Consider the following 18,853-nt stretch of genomic DNA (forward strand, 5'->3'; position numbering starts at 1 on the left):
CTGCCGCTGAGCCACAGTGTGTAAAGCTTTCGGCCAATCAGAGCGCTTCATTTAAACCCTCCGCCCATCTGCCCCTCCTAGTCAAATGCTTCGCGCCCGCACGTGTTCAGGGACTCAAGCAGGCCGGCCGGATAACTGCAGGCTTGCATGCCACGGCTGAACCGCCTCATAGAGATGCGCGGTTGGCGGTAACAGCCGCAGATCGGTCCGATGATGTGACGGAATATTATATTTTAATTAAATTCGGGCGGGTGGCAGTTGAACCAATCACATGAAAAAAATATATATACATTGTTAAATATTGTTACAGCGCCTGGTAACAATATTTGGCAAGCTAGGAGCCCAGCTGGAGGCCTACATCTCGTAGATGAGACTGCCTGGGTTATTTTATGATATTAGTCTAGTTATATTTTAAAAAAGCCAGTCATTGTAGCCATTCATTCGGGGAAAAGGCATTTAAAACAGACAGATTATGGAGTTATATCAAATGACATCGGGTAATGGCAGCGCGAGATGTTCAGAAGAATGCAAGAGCTAAACTTCTACAAGCTCAATAACATCCACAGCAACAAAAAAAAGAAGGTAAGAAACATAGTCGGAAAACTTCGTCAGCCCATTAATTAGATGTGCAAGGCAAGCAGGAGAGTTTTGGGGCTGTTATGGAAATTAAAAATGTGAACATGCACGTTGCACTGTTGTGCGGTGGACTTGCAGCGAATTTCAGAGAATGAATAGAGTCAGCGTTTTAATATCGTTGCTCCATAGTTTGTTTCTTGTATGATTGTTTGGCCTGCTGGTATAAAATAATTTGCACTATCTGCCTAAAAAAGACACGCTCTCTTTTCAATTCAGTCAAAATTACAGGTTTAATTTCTTCAGGCTCGTCCTAGTCGTCACCCTGACATGACAGTGGTTAGAGTTAAATAGCCTATAATGCCAATGACTTATTTTATTCAAGCTTTCTTTCTTTTTGCAATAGGCATTAATTAGCAGTGGGCTAAATAACAGCATGTTGAAATGATGTGCCAAATTACGTTTTTTATTACAATGATAAAATTGTACAGTAGCCTATTCAGGTAAGGTCAGGTTTGCTGATGTGCGTTTTATTTAGACTATTTATTTATTTTAGTCCCTGTGCGCCAATCGGAGACGGAGTTTACTGCTGATATTCTGGGGATACAGTGTTAGCCAATAGCTCATGCTTTGGTGAGGTAGTCAGGTTTTTTGCGTTCATTTTTATTTCCTGTGCAGTACAGGCTTTTTTTTGTATATGACAGTGTAAACAGTTCAATAACTCTTATTTAAAGGCTTACTGTAGGCCATAACGTTAGTCAATTGCATTAGGCTACGATTGCAAGAAGGATCAACAAAATCATAAAAATCGGAGTTTTATTTAAATGCATATCAGTAAATATTTTAAAGGGGGGGTGAAATGCTGTTTCATGCATACTGATCTTTTTACACTGTTAAAGACTTGGAATCCCATACTAAACATAGACAAAGTTTCAAAAGTTAAGGTGGACGTTTGATGAGAGTATTTCTTTGTCAAAAATACTACTTCCGGTTAGTCATAAGTTTCGGCAAGTTTTTTGAGATCATGCGTCCCCTTTGACGTTAATGGGGGCGGAATTTCCTTGTATGGGCCTTACGGACAATTCTACCGGAAGCGTGTGAGAGAGAGAGAGAGGGAGAGAGAGAGAGGGAGAGAGCGAAAGCAACAGGCTATGCCCATCAAAGCGCTCGTAGGCTGCGCTGCACAGGTAATGTGCACAATTAACAATGACATCAAAAAGTGCGTTTTTGGTTGCCAGACCAAGACAGTCCTGCACAGATTCCCCAAAAACCCCGCGGTAAGGCAACAGTGGATGTAATTTGCTTTTCCGGATCAGCAACTGAGTTGCGCGAATGTTTATATCTGTTCGCTGCATTTCGGTGCCGACTGTTTCATAAACAAGGCCCAGCTCGACGCCGGATTTTCCCGATCGCCTAATGCTGAAGGATGGAGCAGTCCCAACGATAGAACCGCGGGCGGTGAGTGAGACTGCTTCAAATGTCTGTGTCTATGCTCATCAAGTAGCCCAAACATGATCACGTATAGTTAATTGATCAATGGAGCATGCGATGTGTAGTGCGTGTACATTTGTTTAGCTGGCCACTATATGTGTAACTTTATGTTTGTGTATTGTAAAAGCACTCCAAACAGCAATACACAAAGAGGGGGGAAATATGTTGAACTAAATAAGCACGCTTCTTCATTCAAATGCGCTACTATTCCGTGTCTTTCTATGTAAACACTAACTTAGCCTGCCGTGCAAAACCAGTCCGCTTACTGTCTACACAAACCACGCGTAAACACACACACACACGTGCACAACTCCACTTCCCACATGTACACCTTCAAAGACAAAAATACGACGATATAATTCAAGTATAAATATGTAAATAACACAAGCCGCTAAGCATATTATATAGTTAGTGTATAACTTGTACCACATAGAGACGTCCTGCTCTAGTCGTTTTTGCTGCTGCTCCTGTTCAACTGCAGCCTCTGGGTCTGATTCCGGATCATAGATGTATGGCTGTATCTGATTAAAAGCCATATTTTTATTTTGAATAAAGTTTTTTTCCCGCTGTTAGGGATGACACAGCTTTACGACGCACTCGACTCAACACAATAGCAGCGGCGTGCACACGTCATTATTTAGCTCCGCTCACACGACACGCCCCCACCCGCTCGGCTTTTTTCGGAAAGACTCTGAACAGCGCATCTTTCTTATATAATTATTAAAAAAATAAAGACTTTTCGGAGATATGCAGGATGCAATGCTACTCTATAGGTACTCAAGATTGACATGACAATGACTGAAACTGAGTGTTTCACCCCCCCTTTAATGTTTTTACTCTACAGTTGTTTAGTTGTGTTAAATTAAATTAATTTATTAATTTAAATTCATATTTAATTTGATTAAATATTAAATGAAATTTACATTGTAAATTAGTAACAATATTTACTGTATATAATAGCAACATTTTATGTCAAATTCAAATAAAAGAAAATCTACTTTTCTCAGTTTTCATAGTCAAAATATGAAATGTGCCATAGTTTAGTGGAAGATTGCTGCCATCTACTGGAAACAAACACTTTTGCTAGTGCTATAGTGAATAGTTTGTGCATGAATGCGAGATGTTATTATGTCTTGCTCTTTGTGTTTAGGCTGTATTTGGTTCTATTTTTGTTTGATGATTCGCCATCACCAGCCTTTGTTTATAATATCATGAACTAGGGCTGAACGATATTCTGTTTAACATCGACATTGCGATGTGCGCCTGTGCGATACTCACATCGCCGGAACATGCGATGTGAAGGGTTGTAGTATTTTTATACGGTCTATGGTAGTAGCCCATGGTGTATTAAGGAAGCACGCAGTAAACACGAGTGTGTTGCTGGAGTGACATCCACGTTCCTCATGCCTGCACAGTGATTGGTTCGCTGTGCCGCTGCTCACCGCTCACGGCCAAACATTCACTGCTAAAATGCGCGACAAAGAGGGAAAAAAAAGGTTCGTACCAGAAATCATATTTTTGGGACTATTTCGGCTACATAAAGGAGGATGTTGAACAAAAAGAGGTGCTTTGCATGGAGTGTCTTGTGGCCACAAAACAAGAAAACACCACCAATTTGTCTGATCACTTAAAACGGCACAACAAAGATCTTTACGACGAATACAAAGCAGGGCTCGACATTAACGCTTGTCCGGGAGAGGTGGGTGTTTTGAAGGGACAAGTGAAAGAGAATTTTACTTTACTGACGGACAAGAGTCGGATTAAAACAAAAAATAACTAGCGAACCACCAAAATGACGATAATAAGGTCGATCTGTTGACGCTCGTGCAGTCTCTCGAGGAGAAATCACAACACTAGAGCGTTTTCCTGAAGACCATCACGACTGAAAATGACACTGATTTCATATCACAGCTCCATAAACAACTCATTAACAATCACTTAGTCACTTACATTTTAGATGCAATATTTAGTCGTTTTGTTCTATTTCAGCAGCGAAAATCATTCATAGCAGACCCGTAACGCGTCTCATAGCAACAAGCGTGAACGATTCAGCGTTCAAATGAATCGTTTGAATGAACGACTCAATGACTCACTCATTAAGACGGTCACCTGCTGCCACCTACTGGAGGTTTAGTCTCATGTTTGCACATACTTTCCAACATTTATTTTTGTCACTTGTAATGAAGCTTGCTTATCACTGAAATTATTAATATCATGGAATGGTAATTATTGACTTTAGCCTGGATTGATGGCTCTCAATATCGCAATATATATCGTTGGGGAAAAAAATATCGCAATGTAATTTTTTTCCAATATCGTGTAGCCCTATCATGAACACAATGATGGAATGGGTTGTGATGCAAGGTTTGTTTTCAATTCGATGCTGGGAGTTATTGCAGTAATTGTATAACATTTATGGTCTACTTGTATTTGGTTATGGAGTAACTAATAAATCTTAATTGGTGAAAGTATATTATGTGCATATTATGTATTATGGAGTTCATAGATTTATCATAGATGAGGTATCATAGATTTCTCACTGGCGGGTGGGCAATGGTGAAGCGCGCATTGGCGGTGGGCTGTCGGTGCGCGCTGGGGGCCCGCGTGGGGGGGGGGGTGGAAGTACTCATCAAATTTCTTCAAGGTTGGCAGGTCTGCATAAGGTGATGCTGACATGAAAGAAGAAGATGATCTGAAATGAATGTGTAAACTAGAACTTTATGACACTTCTGAGATGAAAAGGGCTGTTGTAGAGAATTACAAAAATGGCTTTCAGAAGATGTGCTGATTAATGACTGTCTGAAAAGGTCTGTGATGATCAAACTGAGCTTTTAAAGGATCTGAGTGATTGTCTTTTCTCTTTCTGTCTTCAGTTTCCAGCTCACAGAACTAGAGACTCGATTACAAGCAGATTATGGGAACTATAGACTATATGACCACTGTATGTCTTTAATAAGATCATCATCTCAGATCTGAGTCATTGTCTTTTCTCTTTCTGTCTTCAGTCTGTGGGATTGCAGTATTACAGAGGAACAGTGTCTCATCCTGACTTCAGCTGTGAAATCAAACCCATCACACCTGAGAGATCTGGACCTGAGAGGGAATAATCTAGGAGACTCTGGAGTGAAGCCCTTATGTGACGCACTGAAGGATTCACACTGTAAACTGGAGAGATTGAGGTGAAGAACTCAATATCTCATGATAGTCTGAGTTCACACTACATTTATGAAGATGATATAACTCTACAGAATAAAGAGTTTTCTCATTTCTCTCAATGTAGGTTAAGCTGGTGTGATATAACAGATGAAGGTTGTTCTGCTGTGACTTCAGCTCTGAAATCAAACCCATCACACCTGAGAGATCTGGACCTGAGCGGGAATAAACTAGGAGACTCTGGAGTGAGAAACCTCAGTGATCTACTGATGATCCCTCAATGCCAGCTGGAGAAACTACAGTTAGTATCATTATACTGTACAGTTACAGTCTGATCACAGTTAGTCATCGACCAATATAGATTTTTTTTTTTATTACCGATACCGATAATTTGCATGTTTATGTGCTGATGACTGATATATAGAACCAATATTTATTTATTGTGTAATTTCTGTTTTGTACAATTATAGCAACAGCACCGAACTGAACTTTTTAAACGCTGTAATTTTTGCAATTTCACTTCCTTACATTGAGAACAAAAGACACTTCTACATCAATAAATAGAAAGAGTGATTTAAAAAAAAGACAAATACAGTGCTAAGTCTTTTTAATATTAATGCTGTTTTACCTTTTTATTTATAAATACAGCATATTAACAATAGACAAAATTAATTTACAAAGTCTAATGTTTTCAAATGGAGAACATCAATAAATGACAGTTGAGTCTATCAACTCCCCATAACTATAAGAATAAATACAGGGAGTGCAGAATTATTAGGCAAGTTAATAATAATTTTATTATTGAACAACAACCATGTTCTCAATGAACACAAAAAACTCATTAATATCAAAGCTGAATATTTTTGGAAGTTTTAGTTTTTAGTTTGAGCTATTTTAGGGGGATATCTGTGTGTGCAGGTGACTATTACTGTGCATAATTATTAGGCAACTTAACAAAAAACAAATTTATACCCATTTCAATTATTTATTTTTACCAGTGAAACCAATATAACATCTCAACATTCACAAATATACATTTCTGACATTCAAAAACCAAACAAAAACAAATCAGTGACTAATATAGCCACCTTTCTTTGCAAGGACACTCAAAAGCCGGCCATCCATGGATTCTGTCAGTGTTTTGATCTGTTCACCATCAACATTGCGTGCAGCAGCAACCACAGCCTCCCAGACACTGTTCAGAGAGGTGTACTGTTTTCCCTCCTTGTAAATCGCACATTTGATGATGGACCACAGGATCTCAATGGGGTTCAGATCAGGTGAACAAGGAGGCCTTATCATTAGATTTTCTTCTTTTATACCCTTTCTTGCCAGCCACGCTGTGGAGTACTTGGACGCGTGTGATGGAGCATTGTCCTGCATGAAAATCATGTTGTTCTTGAAGGATGCAGACTTCTTCCTGTACCACTGCTTGAAGAAGGTGTCTTCCAGAAACTGGCAGTAGGACTGGGAGTTGAGCTTGACTCCATCCTCAACCCGAAAAGGCTCCACAAGCTCATCTTTGATGATACCAGCCCAAACCAGTACTCCACCTCCACCTTGCTGGCGTCTGAGTCGGACTGGAGCTCTCTGCCCTTTACCAATCCAGCCACGGGCCCATCCATCTGGCCCATCAAGACTCACTCTCATTTCATCAGTCCATAAAACCTTAGAAAAATCAGTCTTGAGATATTGAGATATATAGGGTGTTGATGTCATTAGACCACACCCCTTCTCATTACAGAGATGCACATCACCTAATATGCTTAATTGGTAGTAGGCTTTCCAGCCTATACAGCTTGGAGTAAGACAACATGCATAACGAGGATGATGTGGTCAAAATACTCATTTGCCTAATAATTCTGCACTCCCTGTATAAGCATTTATTTTAAACTATAGTTTTAAAAGATTTATGTGTTCAATACACTAAAGAGTGAATATTCTCTGGAATACGCAAACATTGTCAGAAAGATAAACTAAACCGCAAATACATCATAGCTATTACAGAGTCCATCTCATCTGGCACGTTAAGAGAATTATTAATAATGTTTGTGTCGGTCTAGATTATGCAATGCTGAGAGCGCTGTTTTTATCTCTGCATTTACACGTCTCACGGAGATAGAACTAATCATTTATTTTCATAGCTGTAATTATTAAGATGTTTATAATATAAATGTTATATAGCAGACGTTAATATAATTTAAGGACTTTAAAAACGGGTGGGTCTTAGAGAGAGAGAGAGAGAGAGAGAGAGAGAGAGAGAGAGAGAGAGAGAGAGAGAAATAAGTTCAGTGCTTTTATTTCCAACATGCTCTCATTCACGGCTGTTTTATTTCATTCATGTAAAGTTACATCTTTCTTTATTGTGACGTGAATGGATTACCTGACTGACTTGTGAGTTCGTCTCTATTTTTAGCGCCAAGTTTAAGCATCTCATAACTGTAACATCTTATTTGTGCATATCTCATTTGTGCATTACTGTTATGTTAAATTAAGTTTATTAATTAAGGGATGCAGGTTATTTTACCTTTGAACACTGTTGTTGACTCATCTCCCCTCAGACGCGCAGTCCTTTAATGGCGGCCCGATGCACAATTTTCACAACGTCCACAAGATGACCATTTATCTGTGAATCCGATATTACAAAACCGATAGCCGATTATGGGAAAATACTTAAATATCGGAATACCGATATATAGGTCGATCACTAATTACAGTCCACTGTTTAGTTTAAGACAACTGGACACAAGTCTCATCATTTACACTGAAGCTTTGCATCTGCTGGTCTTTGCCATTGGTCACAATTAAAATTCAGTGTCTGAACTACTAAATCATTTCATTTAAAGTATTTGAAACAATGAACTGATTGTGTAGATGTTGTTCTGCAGAAATATCATGAGATCTGAATCTGCTGCTACAATAAAAGAGAGATTAAAAGATTTAAAAAAGAAAGAGAAGAAACGTCTCGGTTACGTATGTAACCCTCGTTCCCTGAAGGAGGGAACGGAGACGTACGTCAGAACTGAACCGACGAATTGGGATCTGCCCTCAGAGACCTATCCACTTCGAGTGTGTAAAAACGAGCCAATCGGAGATTGGCATGTGATCCACACATTCCACGCTCCGCCCCGCAGCGCGGGTATAAATAGGAAGTGGAATGGTAGATCAAATGCTTTTTTTCAACTGAGGAGCCGAATACGTGACTGGGCTCCTAGCTGAAGCACAGCTCCTGGCGACGGGACGTACGTCTCCGTTCCCTCCTTCAGGGAACGAGGGTTACATACGTAACCGAGACGTTCCCTTTCAGTCGGTCACGTTCGACGTACGTCAGAACTGAACCGACGAATTGGGATCCCTTTGGAAAACGCCAGGATGCTGGCCCTTCCAGCGTCCTGCTTGAGCGCACTGGACCGTCTAGTATGGTACGGAAGTCAGGGCTCCAAGCAGGGAGGTCAGTCACTGCTGTTTCTGCAAGACCCACTTAGAGTGACCATAGACCGCTGGGAAGCGTGTTCTTCTCGGGAGAAGGTACGCTGCGGGGCCACGTCCTTCAGGGAAGGAGTGGTGGCGGAATATACATAAGGACTAACCTGGCAGGGTAGTGCAACATATGGCAGTCTCTGGGGTGGTTCCAACCTAATTGTAGGGGGGAAAGAACACGCCCAGAGACGACAGAGCGGGCTCTGTCGAGGGAAAGACACGGGGCTAGCCCGAAGGGTAGCTGATACCGTGGACGAATACACATATGGGGTTGCCGTGAGGGAACCGCTACATATGGAACCCAGCCTACAACCACGTTCCACAAGCATACGGGTGCAGGCCTAGCGTCAGACGGTCCGCAACGTCTGACACCGCATGGGGTGACGGAGGAGCTCGACAGGGTTAGCCGGTTTCCCGGGGAACACAACTGGAGACAATAAACGCACGTATCCGGCCCAGAGGGCGGGAGTGGCGTTGCAAGCCGACACTTAGAACGGGCACTTAGCGCTCCTGGCCACCATGGGCGAGGATGCGGGAAGATACCGGCTCTACACGTAAGCTATAAAACCTAGCAAACGTGTTAGGTGTCACCCAGCCCGCAGCTCTACAAATGTCTGTCAGCGAGGCGCCTTGAGCCAGCGCCCAGGAAGAAGCAACACTCCTAGTGGAGTGTGCTCTTACACCGAACGGGCAAGGCACATCTTGGGACTGGTAAGCCAAGACTATAGCATCCACTATCCAGTGGGCTAACCTCTGCTTGGAGACAGCCTTTCCCTTCTGCTGGCCTCCGTAACAGACGAAGAGTTGCTCTGAGGTCCGAAAGCTTTGGGTCCGGTCAATGTAAGCGCGAAGAGCGCGGACCGGACACAACAAAGCCAGGGCTGGGTCTGCCTCCTCCGAAGGCAGCGCTTGCAGGTTCACCACCTGGTCCCGGAAGGGAGTGGTAGGAACCTTGGGCACGTATCCGGGCCTGGGTCTCAGGACAACGTGAGAGTTACCAGGCCCGAACTCTAGGCACGATTCGCTGACCGAAAGTGCGTGCAGGTCCCCTACCCTCTTGATCGAGGCCAAACCAGTCAAGAGCACTGTCTTCATTGACAGGATTTTAATCTCAATGGACTCCAACGGCTCGAAGGGAGGGCTCTGAAGTGCTCTGAGCACTAGAGCCAAGTCCCAAGAGGGTATCGAGGATTGACGAGGAGGATTTAGTCTCCTCGCACCTCTGAGGAACCTGACGATTAGGTCGTGCTTTCCGACGGACTTACCTTCGACTGCGTCGTGATACGCCGCTATTGCGGCGACGTACACTTTGAGGGTGGAGGGAGACAGCCTTCGCTCCAACCCGTCTTGCAGGAAGGAAAGCACAACACCAATCGAACACCTTCGGGGGTCTTCCTGGCGGGAAGAACACCACTCAACGAACAGGTTCCACTTCAGTACATAGAGGCGCCTCGTAGAGGGGGCTCTAGCTGAAGAGATGGTATCTACGACTGCTTGTGGTAGTCCATCTAGAACCTCCGCGTCCCGTCCAGGGACCAGACATGAAGATTCCAGAGGTCTGGACGCGGGTGCCATAGAGTGCCCCGTCCCTGAGAAAGAAGGTCCTTCCTCAGGGGAATGGGCCAAGGAGGGGCTGTCGCGAGGAGAGTAAGTTCTGGGAACCAGGTCCGGTTGGGCCAGTACGGCGCAACTAGCAAGACCTGCTCCTCGTCCTCCTCACTGGGCTCACTGGGGGAAACGCATACTTGCGTAGGTCCCGGGGCCAGCTGTGCGCCAGTGCATCTGTGCCGAGGGTACCCCCGGTCAGGGAATAGTACCACTGGCAATGGGTCGAGTCCGGAGAGGCAAACAGGTCTACCTGTGCGGCTCCGAACTGGTCCCATATCAGCTGGACCGCCTGGGGGTGGAGTCGCCATTCTGCCGGAGGTGCTGGCTGCCGAGAGAGCTCGTCGGCTGTCTGGTTCAGCGCACCAGGGACATGCATGGCCCGAAGCGACCTCAGATGCTTCTGACTCCACAGGAGCAGGTGGCGGGCGAGTTGGAACAGGCGACGGGAGCGTAGACCACCCTGACGGTTGATGTACGCAACGGCCACCGTGCTGTCCGTACGGACCAGTACATGCTTGCCACGTAGTGGCCCCTTGAGGCGGCGCAGTGCCAACTGTACTGCTAGCAACTCGAGGCAATTGATATGCCAATGCAATTGCGGTTCCGTCCACAGACCCGCAACTGCATGCCCGTTGTACGCGGCCCCCCAACCCGTGGATGAGGCATCCGTGAACAGCACAGCATGCCTGGACACTTGTTCTAGGGGCACCCCGGGCCGGAGAAACGAAGCGTTGGACCACGGGCTGAAGGTTTGGCGGCAGTAAGGAGTCACTGGGACCCGGTACTGGCCGCTCTGCCACGCCCACCTCGGGACTCGGCCATGAAGCCAGTGTTGGAGCGGTCTCATATGAAGCAATCCGAGCGGCGTGACCGCGGCTACGGATGCCATATGCCCCAGGAGCCTCTGAAAAAGTTTCAGTGGGACCGCTGTTCTGCCTTTGAACATATTCAAGCAGTTCAACACCGACCTGACTCGCTCCTCCGTGAGGCGCGCAGTCTGGTTGACCGAATCCAGCTCCATACCGAGGTAAGAGATTCTTTGCGTAGGACAGAGCTTGCTCTTCTCTCGGTTGATCCGAAGGCCCAACAGGCTGAGGTGACTGAGCACCATGTCCCTGTGTTCGCACAACTGCTCCCGAGACTGGGCGAGAATGAGCCAGTCGTCGAGATAGTTGAGGATGCGAACGCCGCGTTCTCGGAGTGGAACAATGGCTGCCTCCGCGACCTTCGTAAAGACGCGAGGCGACAGGGACAGCCCGAAGGGCAGGACTTTGTACTGGTATGCCTTCCCCTCGAACGCAAAGCGTAGGAACGGTCTGTGTCGAGGTAGTATAGAGACATGGAAGTACGCGTCCTTCAGGTCGATCGCTGCAAACCAATCCTGGGGACGGATGCATTGAAAAATGCGTTTCTGCGTTAACATCCGGAACGGGAGCTTGTGCAGGGCCCGATTCAGGACGCGCAGGTCCAGGATTGGCCGGAGCCCACCCCCTTTCTTGGGCACGATGAAGTAGGGGCTGTAGAACCCTGTCTTCATCTCGGCTGGAGGAACCGGCTCGATCGTGTCCTTCGCCAGTAGGACCTCGATCTCTGACCGCAAGACTTGAGCATCGCTGCTTCGCACTGAGGTGAAGAGGATGCCCTTGTACTTGGGTGGCCGGCATGCGAACTGAATCGCGTAGCAGAGTCTGATGGTACGGATGAGCCAATGGGACGGTCGAGGGAGCTGTAGCCACGCTCCCAGGGACCGTACCAGCGGGACCAACGGCACCACAGGGTGTGGGGCAGCGCAACGGAGAGCTCTGGCTCGACTCGGGAGGCCCGGAGGCGGCCCGGAGTGTCGCGCGAGCTCTCCTGGTGCGGGCAGGGAGCGGGTGAGAAGGCCCGGAGGCGTCCTCGGAGCCCGCTCGACTGCTCGCTGCCCGGAGGCAGACAGGTGGGATGCTCAGACCAGACTCGGGAGGCCCGTGGGCGGCCCGGAGTGTTGTCTGAGCTTTCCCGGGAGAGGCAGAGAGTGGGTCAGAAGGCCCGGAGGCGTCCTCGGAGACCACTCTGCTGCCCCCTGGCGAGGGGAGGGGAGGGAGGGAGAGACAAAGCCCGGAGGCGTCGTGAACTGCCACCATGACCCTCTTGGGGCCCAGGGGGATAGGAAACTGCTCTTTTTGTGAGTATGTGGGTACCGCCGAGCTCCGGAGAGCTGGCGGCAGATGTATCGGACCAGTCGGGGCCCGCCGGTCCTCCTCCGGGGGGTGGGGGAGGGATGCGGACATAATCTCCCGAAGAGCAGCTCCTGTCCTCCCTGGGCTGCCTGTCTCAGGGCCGCTTCCCCTTGCGCTTGCCGGCAGGCTTAGCGGTCTGGACAGGTTGGGCGCCACCCTTGCGCCCGGCACCCTGCTTGGCCGGTGGAGGCTGCTGCTTTGGCTTGGCAGGGGCGGAGGCGGACGCCGGGGGACGCCCTCGGCGACGAGCAGGCGGGGGAGCTGCGGCCGGCAACTGGGTGGAGGCAGCAGCGGGTCGTCGGGGCAGGATATTTCTGATAGCCTCCGTCTGCTTCTGGGCCACCGAGAACTGCTGGGCAAAGTCCTCGATGGCGTCGCCGAAGAGGCCGGCCGGCCTGACAGATAGGGGCGTTCAGGAAGCGCACCTTGTCCGCTTCACGCATATCTGCCAGGTTCAGCCACAGGTGGCGTTCCTGGACCACCAGAGTGGACATCGCCCGACCCAGGGAGCGTGCAGTGACTTTCGTCGCTCGGAGAGCGAGGTCCGTCGCCGCACGCAGTTCCTGCATAACGCCCTGGTCGGAACTTCCCTCGTGCAGCTCCATGAGCGCTTTGGCCTGGTAGACCTGCAGGAGTGCCATGGCATGCAATGCCGATGCGGCTTCTCTACAGGCTGTGTAAGCCTTGCCGGTTAGCCCGGACGAGAACTTACACGCCCGGGAGGGGAGGCGCGGGGCACCACGCCAGTCCGCAGCGGTCTTGGGACACAGGTGCATAGCCACTGACCGCTCGACTGGAGGGATTCCCACGTAACCCTTCACCGCACCGCCATCGAGGGAGGTGAGGACGGAGGAGTCCGTCGATCGCGAGCGAGCGCTATACGGCGCTGCCCACGACTTCGAGATCTCCTGATGCACTTCCGGGAAGAAAGGCACCGGGGCGGGGCGCTGAGAACCAGCACGGGCCGTCCCGAGAAACCAATCGTCCAGCCGCGAAGGTTCGGGACACGGTGGAGGGTTCCACTCGAGCCCTACCGGCCCCGGAAAGCATAGCCGTAAGCTCTGGGTCAGACTCGGGCAACGCTGTCACACCCGAAGGGGGCAGCGCAGCCGAATCCTCATCCTCAGAGCCCATTAGCTCGTCCCCCGATGCAGCGACCGACATCCTGTCTTCCGCCGGAGCCCCGAAGGAAACGGCTGGCACTCCACGTGAGAGGTCAGCACGCTCCTCCGGAAACTCCACCGGCGCAGCGGAGGGGGGAGGGGCCCGAGGAGCCATATGACCCGGCGGGTTTGCCCTGACCGTCACCCTCAGGTCCCCACCCAAGTCATCAGCCAGAGTAGTAGCCCTCTGCTTAGGCGCAGAAGGACCGCTAGACCGGGGGATGCGCGAGGGTGCTCCACCTGCCTTGAGGTATTGGAGTCTGGACCGTAACACTGCGATGGTCATGTTCCCGCAGTGGGAACATGAGTCATTCACGAACGCAGCCTCCGCGTGCTGAGTGCCCAGACACGAGAGACAACGAACGTGACTGACAAGCGGGGACAGAAAGCGACCGCACCCAGAAACACACGGTTTGAATGACATCTTGAAAAAGACACAGGGTCAAACCGTGTTGCTCTTTTAGGATGGAAACTGCTCTTTTAGTTGTGCTGAAGCACTCAGGGAGATGACCGCGGTCAGCACGCAGTCCACAGTGCAAGCCTGCGTGTGACACTCAAAAGTTTTTTAGGAAAACGCCCAGCGAACCAACAGTGGAAGCTCTTTGAATGCAAACGATTGCAACAATAACGGTCACTCGCTGAGAAGCGCTATGACACCCGCACTGGCAGTTCCTCCTTCTCCAAGACTCAGTCTTTAACACTCTTCGTGGAAACAGTACTGATCTGTTCGGCTCCGAAGTTGAAAGCATTTGATCTACCATTCCACTTCCTATTTATACCCGCGCTGCGGGGCGGAGCGTGGAATGTGTGGATCACATGCCAATCTCCGATTGGCTCGTTTTTACACACTCGAAGTGGATAGGTCTCTGAGGGCAGATCCCAATTCGTCGGTTCAGTTCTGACGTACGTCGAACGTGACCGACTGAAAGGGAACAACAGTTTCCAGCTCACAGAACTAGAGACTCGATTACAAGCAGATTATGGGAACTATAGACTATATGACCACTGTATGTCTTTAATAAGATCATCATCTCAGATCTGAGTCATTGTCTTTTCTCTTTCTGTCTTCAGTCTGTATGGATGCAGTATTACAGAGGAACAGTGTCTCATCCTGACTTCAGCTCTGAAATCAAACCCATCACACCTGAGAGATCTGGACCTAAGCTGGAATAAACTAGGAGACTCTGGAGTGAAGCCCTTATGTGACGTACTGAAGGATTCACACTATAAACTGGAGAGATTGAGGTGAAGAACTCAATATCTCATGATAGTCTGAGTTCACACTACATGTATGAAGATGATATAACTCTACAGAATAAAGAGTTTTCTCATTTCTCTCAATGTAGGTTAAGCCACTGTGATATAACAGATGAAGGTTGTTCTGCTGTGACTTCAGCTCTGAAATCAAACCCATCACACCTGAGAGATCTGGACCTGAGCGAGAATAATCTAGGAGACTCTGGAGTGAGAAACCTCAGTGATCTACTGAGGATCCCTCAATGCCAGCTGGAGAAACTACAGTTAGTATCATTATACTGTACAGTTACAGTCTGATCACAGTCCACTGTTGAGTTTAAGACAACTGGACACAAGTCTCATCATTTACACTGAAGCTCTGAATCTGCTGGTCTTTGCCATTGGTCACAATTAAAATTCAGTGTCTGAACTACTAAATCATTTCATTTAAAGTATTTGAAACAATGAACTGATTGTGTAGATGTTGTTCTGCAGAAATATCATGAGATCTGAATCTGCTGCTACAATAAACAAAAGAGAGATTAAAAGATTTAACAAAGAAAGAGAAGAAACAACAGTTTCCAGCTCACAGAACTAGAGACTCGATTACAAGCAGATTATGGGAACTATAGACTATATGACCACTGTATGTCTTTAATAAGATCATCCTCTCAGATCTGAGTCATTGTCTTTTCTCTTTCTGTCTTCAGTCTGTGGAGATGCAGTATTACAGAGAAACAGTGTCTCATCCTGACTTCAGCTCTGAAATCAAACCCATCACACCTGAGAGAGCTGGACCTGAGCTGGAATAAACTAGGAGACTCTGGAGTGAGAAACCTCAGTGATCTACTGATGATCCCTCAATGCCAGCTGGAGAAACTACAGTTAGTATCATTATACTGTACAGTTACAGTCTGATCACAGTTCACTGTTGAGGTTAAAGGGATGGTTTACCCTAAAATGAAAATGATCCCATGATTTACTCAACCTCAGCTCATCCTAGGTGTGTATGACATTCCTCTTTCAGACAAACTTAATCAGAGTTATATTATAAAGGTCCTGGATAATCCACGCTTTATAATGGCTCCCTGTGTTGCTCTGTTTTTGAAGTCTATAAAACTGCATCTGTCCGTCATATAACTCCTCCACTCGGCTCTGAGAGGTTATTAAAGGCCTTCTGAAGGGAATCGATGTGTTTGTGTAAGAAAAATATCCATATTTAAAACTTTTTTATTTAAAGTTCCGGCCGATCGCCGTCTGTGTGAAAGTGTTGAAAGTGCTTCTCTGAGTTGAAGATGCGTTCTCTCCAGTCCAGTCTGACGAGCGTAACTGGAGCGTAAGCCTTTGAGCTGCAGAGGCACTTTCAACACTTTCCCCATAAACTGAATATGGAAATGTTACCTTATAAAGTTTTAAATATGATATGTTTCTTACACAAACACATCAATTCACTTCTATAGGCATTTATTAACTGCCACTATAAAGCTTGGATTAGCCAGGACTTTTTTAATATAACTCAACTTTTATTCGTCTGAAAGAAGAATGTCATACACACCTAGGATGACTTGAGGAGGAGTAAATCATGGGCTAATTGGCATTTTTGGGTGAAAATGTAACCAAAACAGTTTTAATCAATATCTGATGAAGAGCCGGATAATGTGAAGTTTATATCTGTGTGAAATAATTCCTCTAGCTATGTGTTTTGTGATGAAAGCCGGGTCTGAAGTTGACACTCGCAGGTCAGTTTAGGCCTCAGTGTCCCAGACCATAAGGTGTGTGTGATCATGTTATCATCCGTTAGCTTTATATGAGCTGGGATGAGGAGCTTCTGTCGGTCAGTAACGTCAGTCAGGAATAATGTGTTAGTATGAGATGCTTTCGGGAAATCTGCCAACACATGCATCAGACCAGACAGAGCTTACCTCATTATTATTCTTCAAACATCTGCTCAAGAAATGGTGTTAGTGTGAGAACAGTAACTGGAATAGGATTATCACATTTACTCAAATATAATAACACTAATTGTTAATGATATGAAATTCTACAGGTGTAAAGCAGGACCAGATGTGACACACACATGTGAAACACATTTCCCCAAACAGACTCTTTATTCTGCAGCTCTTTATTCTCCTGAGCAATGCTGTTATGAAGTGCAAATCAAGCGTCTGTGAATGTTCCTGTCAGATTCGACATTGATGAATTCATGTGGGGGAATTTCTCTTTTCTCTGAAGTCTCTCATCTCATGGATTCACATTGAGACGACTCTGATGATGAACATGTCAGGCCTCTGGTTTGATATCACACTCTGGGGGAAAGTTACAATCACTTCTCTTTTCTCTTGTGTCTGTTTGTCTCTGTCTAGACTACAGTACTGTGGCATTACAGATGTTTCTTCTTTAACTCAGTCTTTGACAAACTCAAAAGCACTGCAGTTTTTAAAAGAGCTTGATCTGAGACGCAATCTGATCAGAGACTCACAGAAGCAGAAGCTCAGAGACGTGATACGAGACTCGAGACTCAAACTGTGACCTGAGGTGAGGGAACATCACTTTACACCACTCACACTAACACACACATGGGAATTTACGTTTAAATGCATTATATTTAAGACATAAATATTTAGAAACAATATGTACGCCAAATAATGTAAAATCAGTAACTGATCTGATTACAGTAGTTTAATGTTAGTTACAGTCTATTACAGATTCTATTCAGAGTAACTGAAATATTGATCATAATGCGCAGCTTGTTTCTCTGAACACTGATTATTTCCTCTTCTACTTCCTCCTCACAGCCTAGAGAAAGACTTCTGTCTTACCTGGAGCCAGAGAGCCAGAGATGGTTTTGAAGGGGGGGATTCTGAAATCCACTGCCGCTTCAATATACCTGTATATATTCATATCCTAATTAACTTCATAATCAAAACTTTAATCAATATTTATCCTATATTATTATAAGGATTCTATCCAGTTATGATTTTGTTTTAGTTTCTTGTTTTCTAAAGTGTATATTTGGTCTCTGATGAGTGACTGAGGGTCTGGCCTAGAGATGTGTGATATGTCACTAAACACTGGCAACAAGGTCGTGTGTTTGGATTTTGGAGGTATCACACACCCCTAACATGTCAGGAGTGCAGTAACAGCGTTTGCTCACTTAGCCCGGCTTCCAGATATGAAATATGGATTTGTCTTTCATTTAATTTATTATGTTTTATTCCTTTTATATTTCCTTTTACTGAAACACTAAAGACTCAAGATGAATATTGCCTGTACTATTGTGTGTCCCTCTCACTAAAGGAAAGCACATGTTATCAGTATGTTTTGGTAAGAACTGGTTAGAACTGGAGCTTAATCAGCTCCAACCTTGGAGAGACTGTGTATCTGTGTATGTGCGCAATATTCTATGCTCCAGATCAGAATGGTGTACAATGGGCACCCTAAGAGATGGGTGGACTTGTTGTTCTGGGCAAGCTGGCGCCTGCTCCAGATCTGGAAGGTCACTACGGGCCTAATTCTGGGTGAAAGCATCAACAAGTCACACGTCAGTGGAAACGTGCATCAGATTAACTGACTCGAGTGGAAATTTACCATGACTGTGCATTGTCTCTGAGCCAATCAGAAGCATCCACATCGCAGTAATGACGTGGATAAGACCTTGAAAACGGTATAACTGTTGGGACAATTGTATGTACGATAGGGCGAGGCAACGAGACGGTGAGAGAGGGAGCACGGCCTACGAACTCCTTGTGAGACTTGAAGCTGGCTTCTGCTTTTGAAACTGCAAACTATTCTTAAGTAAATTTTTCTTTTAATTAATTGCAATCCTGACTCTGTCTTCATTTCTTCACTACTGGTCCTGGGTCATAAGCTGTTAACCCCTAACAGTTTACATCTAAAGCTGAACCTGTGAAATCAACAGCACAAGCAAAG

General features: G+C 46.3%; 1 protein-coding gene across 1 annotated transcript in view; it reads left to right on the forward strand.

Annotated features, from left to right (window-relative positions):
* The window catches only part of LOC137085259 (ribonuclease inhibitor-like), a gene marked incomplete at its 5' end in the record, with an annotated part of 46,387 nt that extends 28,632 nt beyond the window's left edge, over nucleotides 1-17,755 (forward strand). The window contains 7 exons of the mRNA XM_067451813.1: nucleotides 5,070-5,243; nucleotides 5,345-5,518; nucleotides 14,759-14,932; nucleotides 15,034-15,207; nucleotides 15,634-15,807; nucleotides 17,287-17,458; nucleotides 17,719-17,755. Coding sequence (XP_067307914.1) covers nucleotides 5,070-5,243; nucleotides 5,345-5,518; nucleotides 14,759-14,932; nucleotides 15,034-15,207; nucleotides 15,634-15,807; nucleotides 17,287-17,452 — 1,036 coding nt within the window. The remainder of the gene's footprint in view (nucleotides 1-5,069; nucleotides 5,244-5,344; nucleotides 5,519-14,758; nucleotides 14,933-15,033; nucleotides 15,208-15,633; nucleotides 15,808-17,286; nucleotides 17,459-17,718) is intronic.
* Between the last annotated feature and the right edge of the window lie 1,098 nt (nucleotides 17,756-18,853).

Source organism: Pseudorasbora parva, chromosome 8 (genome assembly GCF_024679245.1).
Source record: "Pseudorasbora parva isolate DD20220531a chromosome 8, ASM2467924v1, whole genome shotgun sequence".
Lineage (NCBI taxonomy): Eukaryota > Metazoa > Chordata > Actinopteri > Cypriniformes > Gobionidae > Pseudorasbora > Pseudorasbora parva.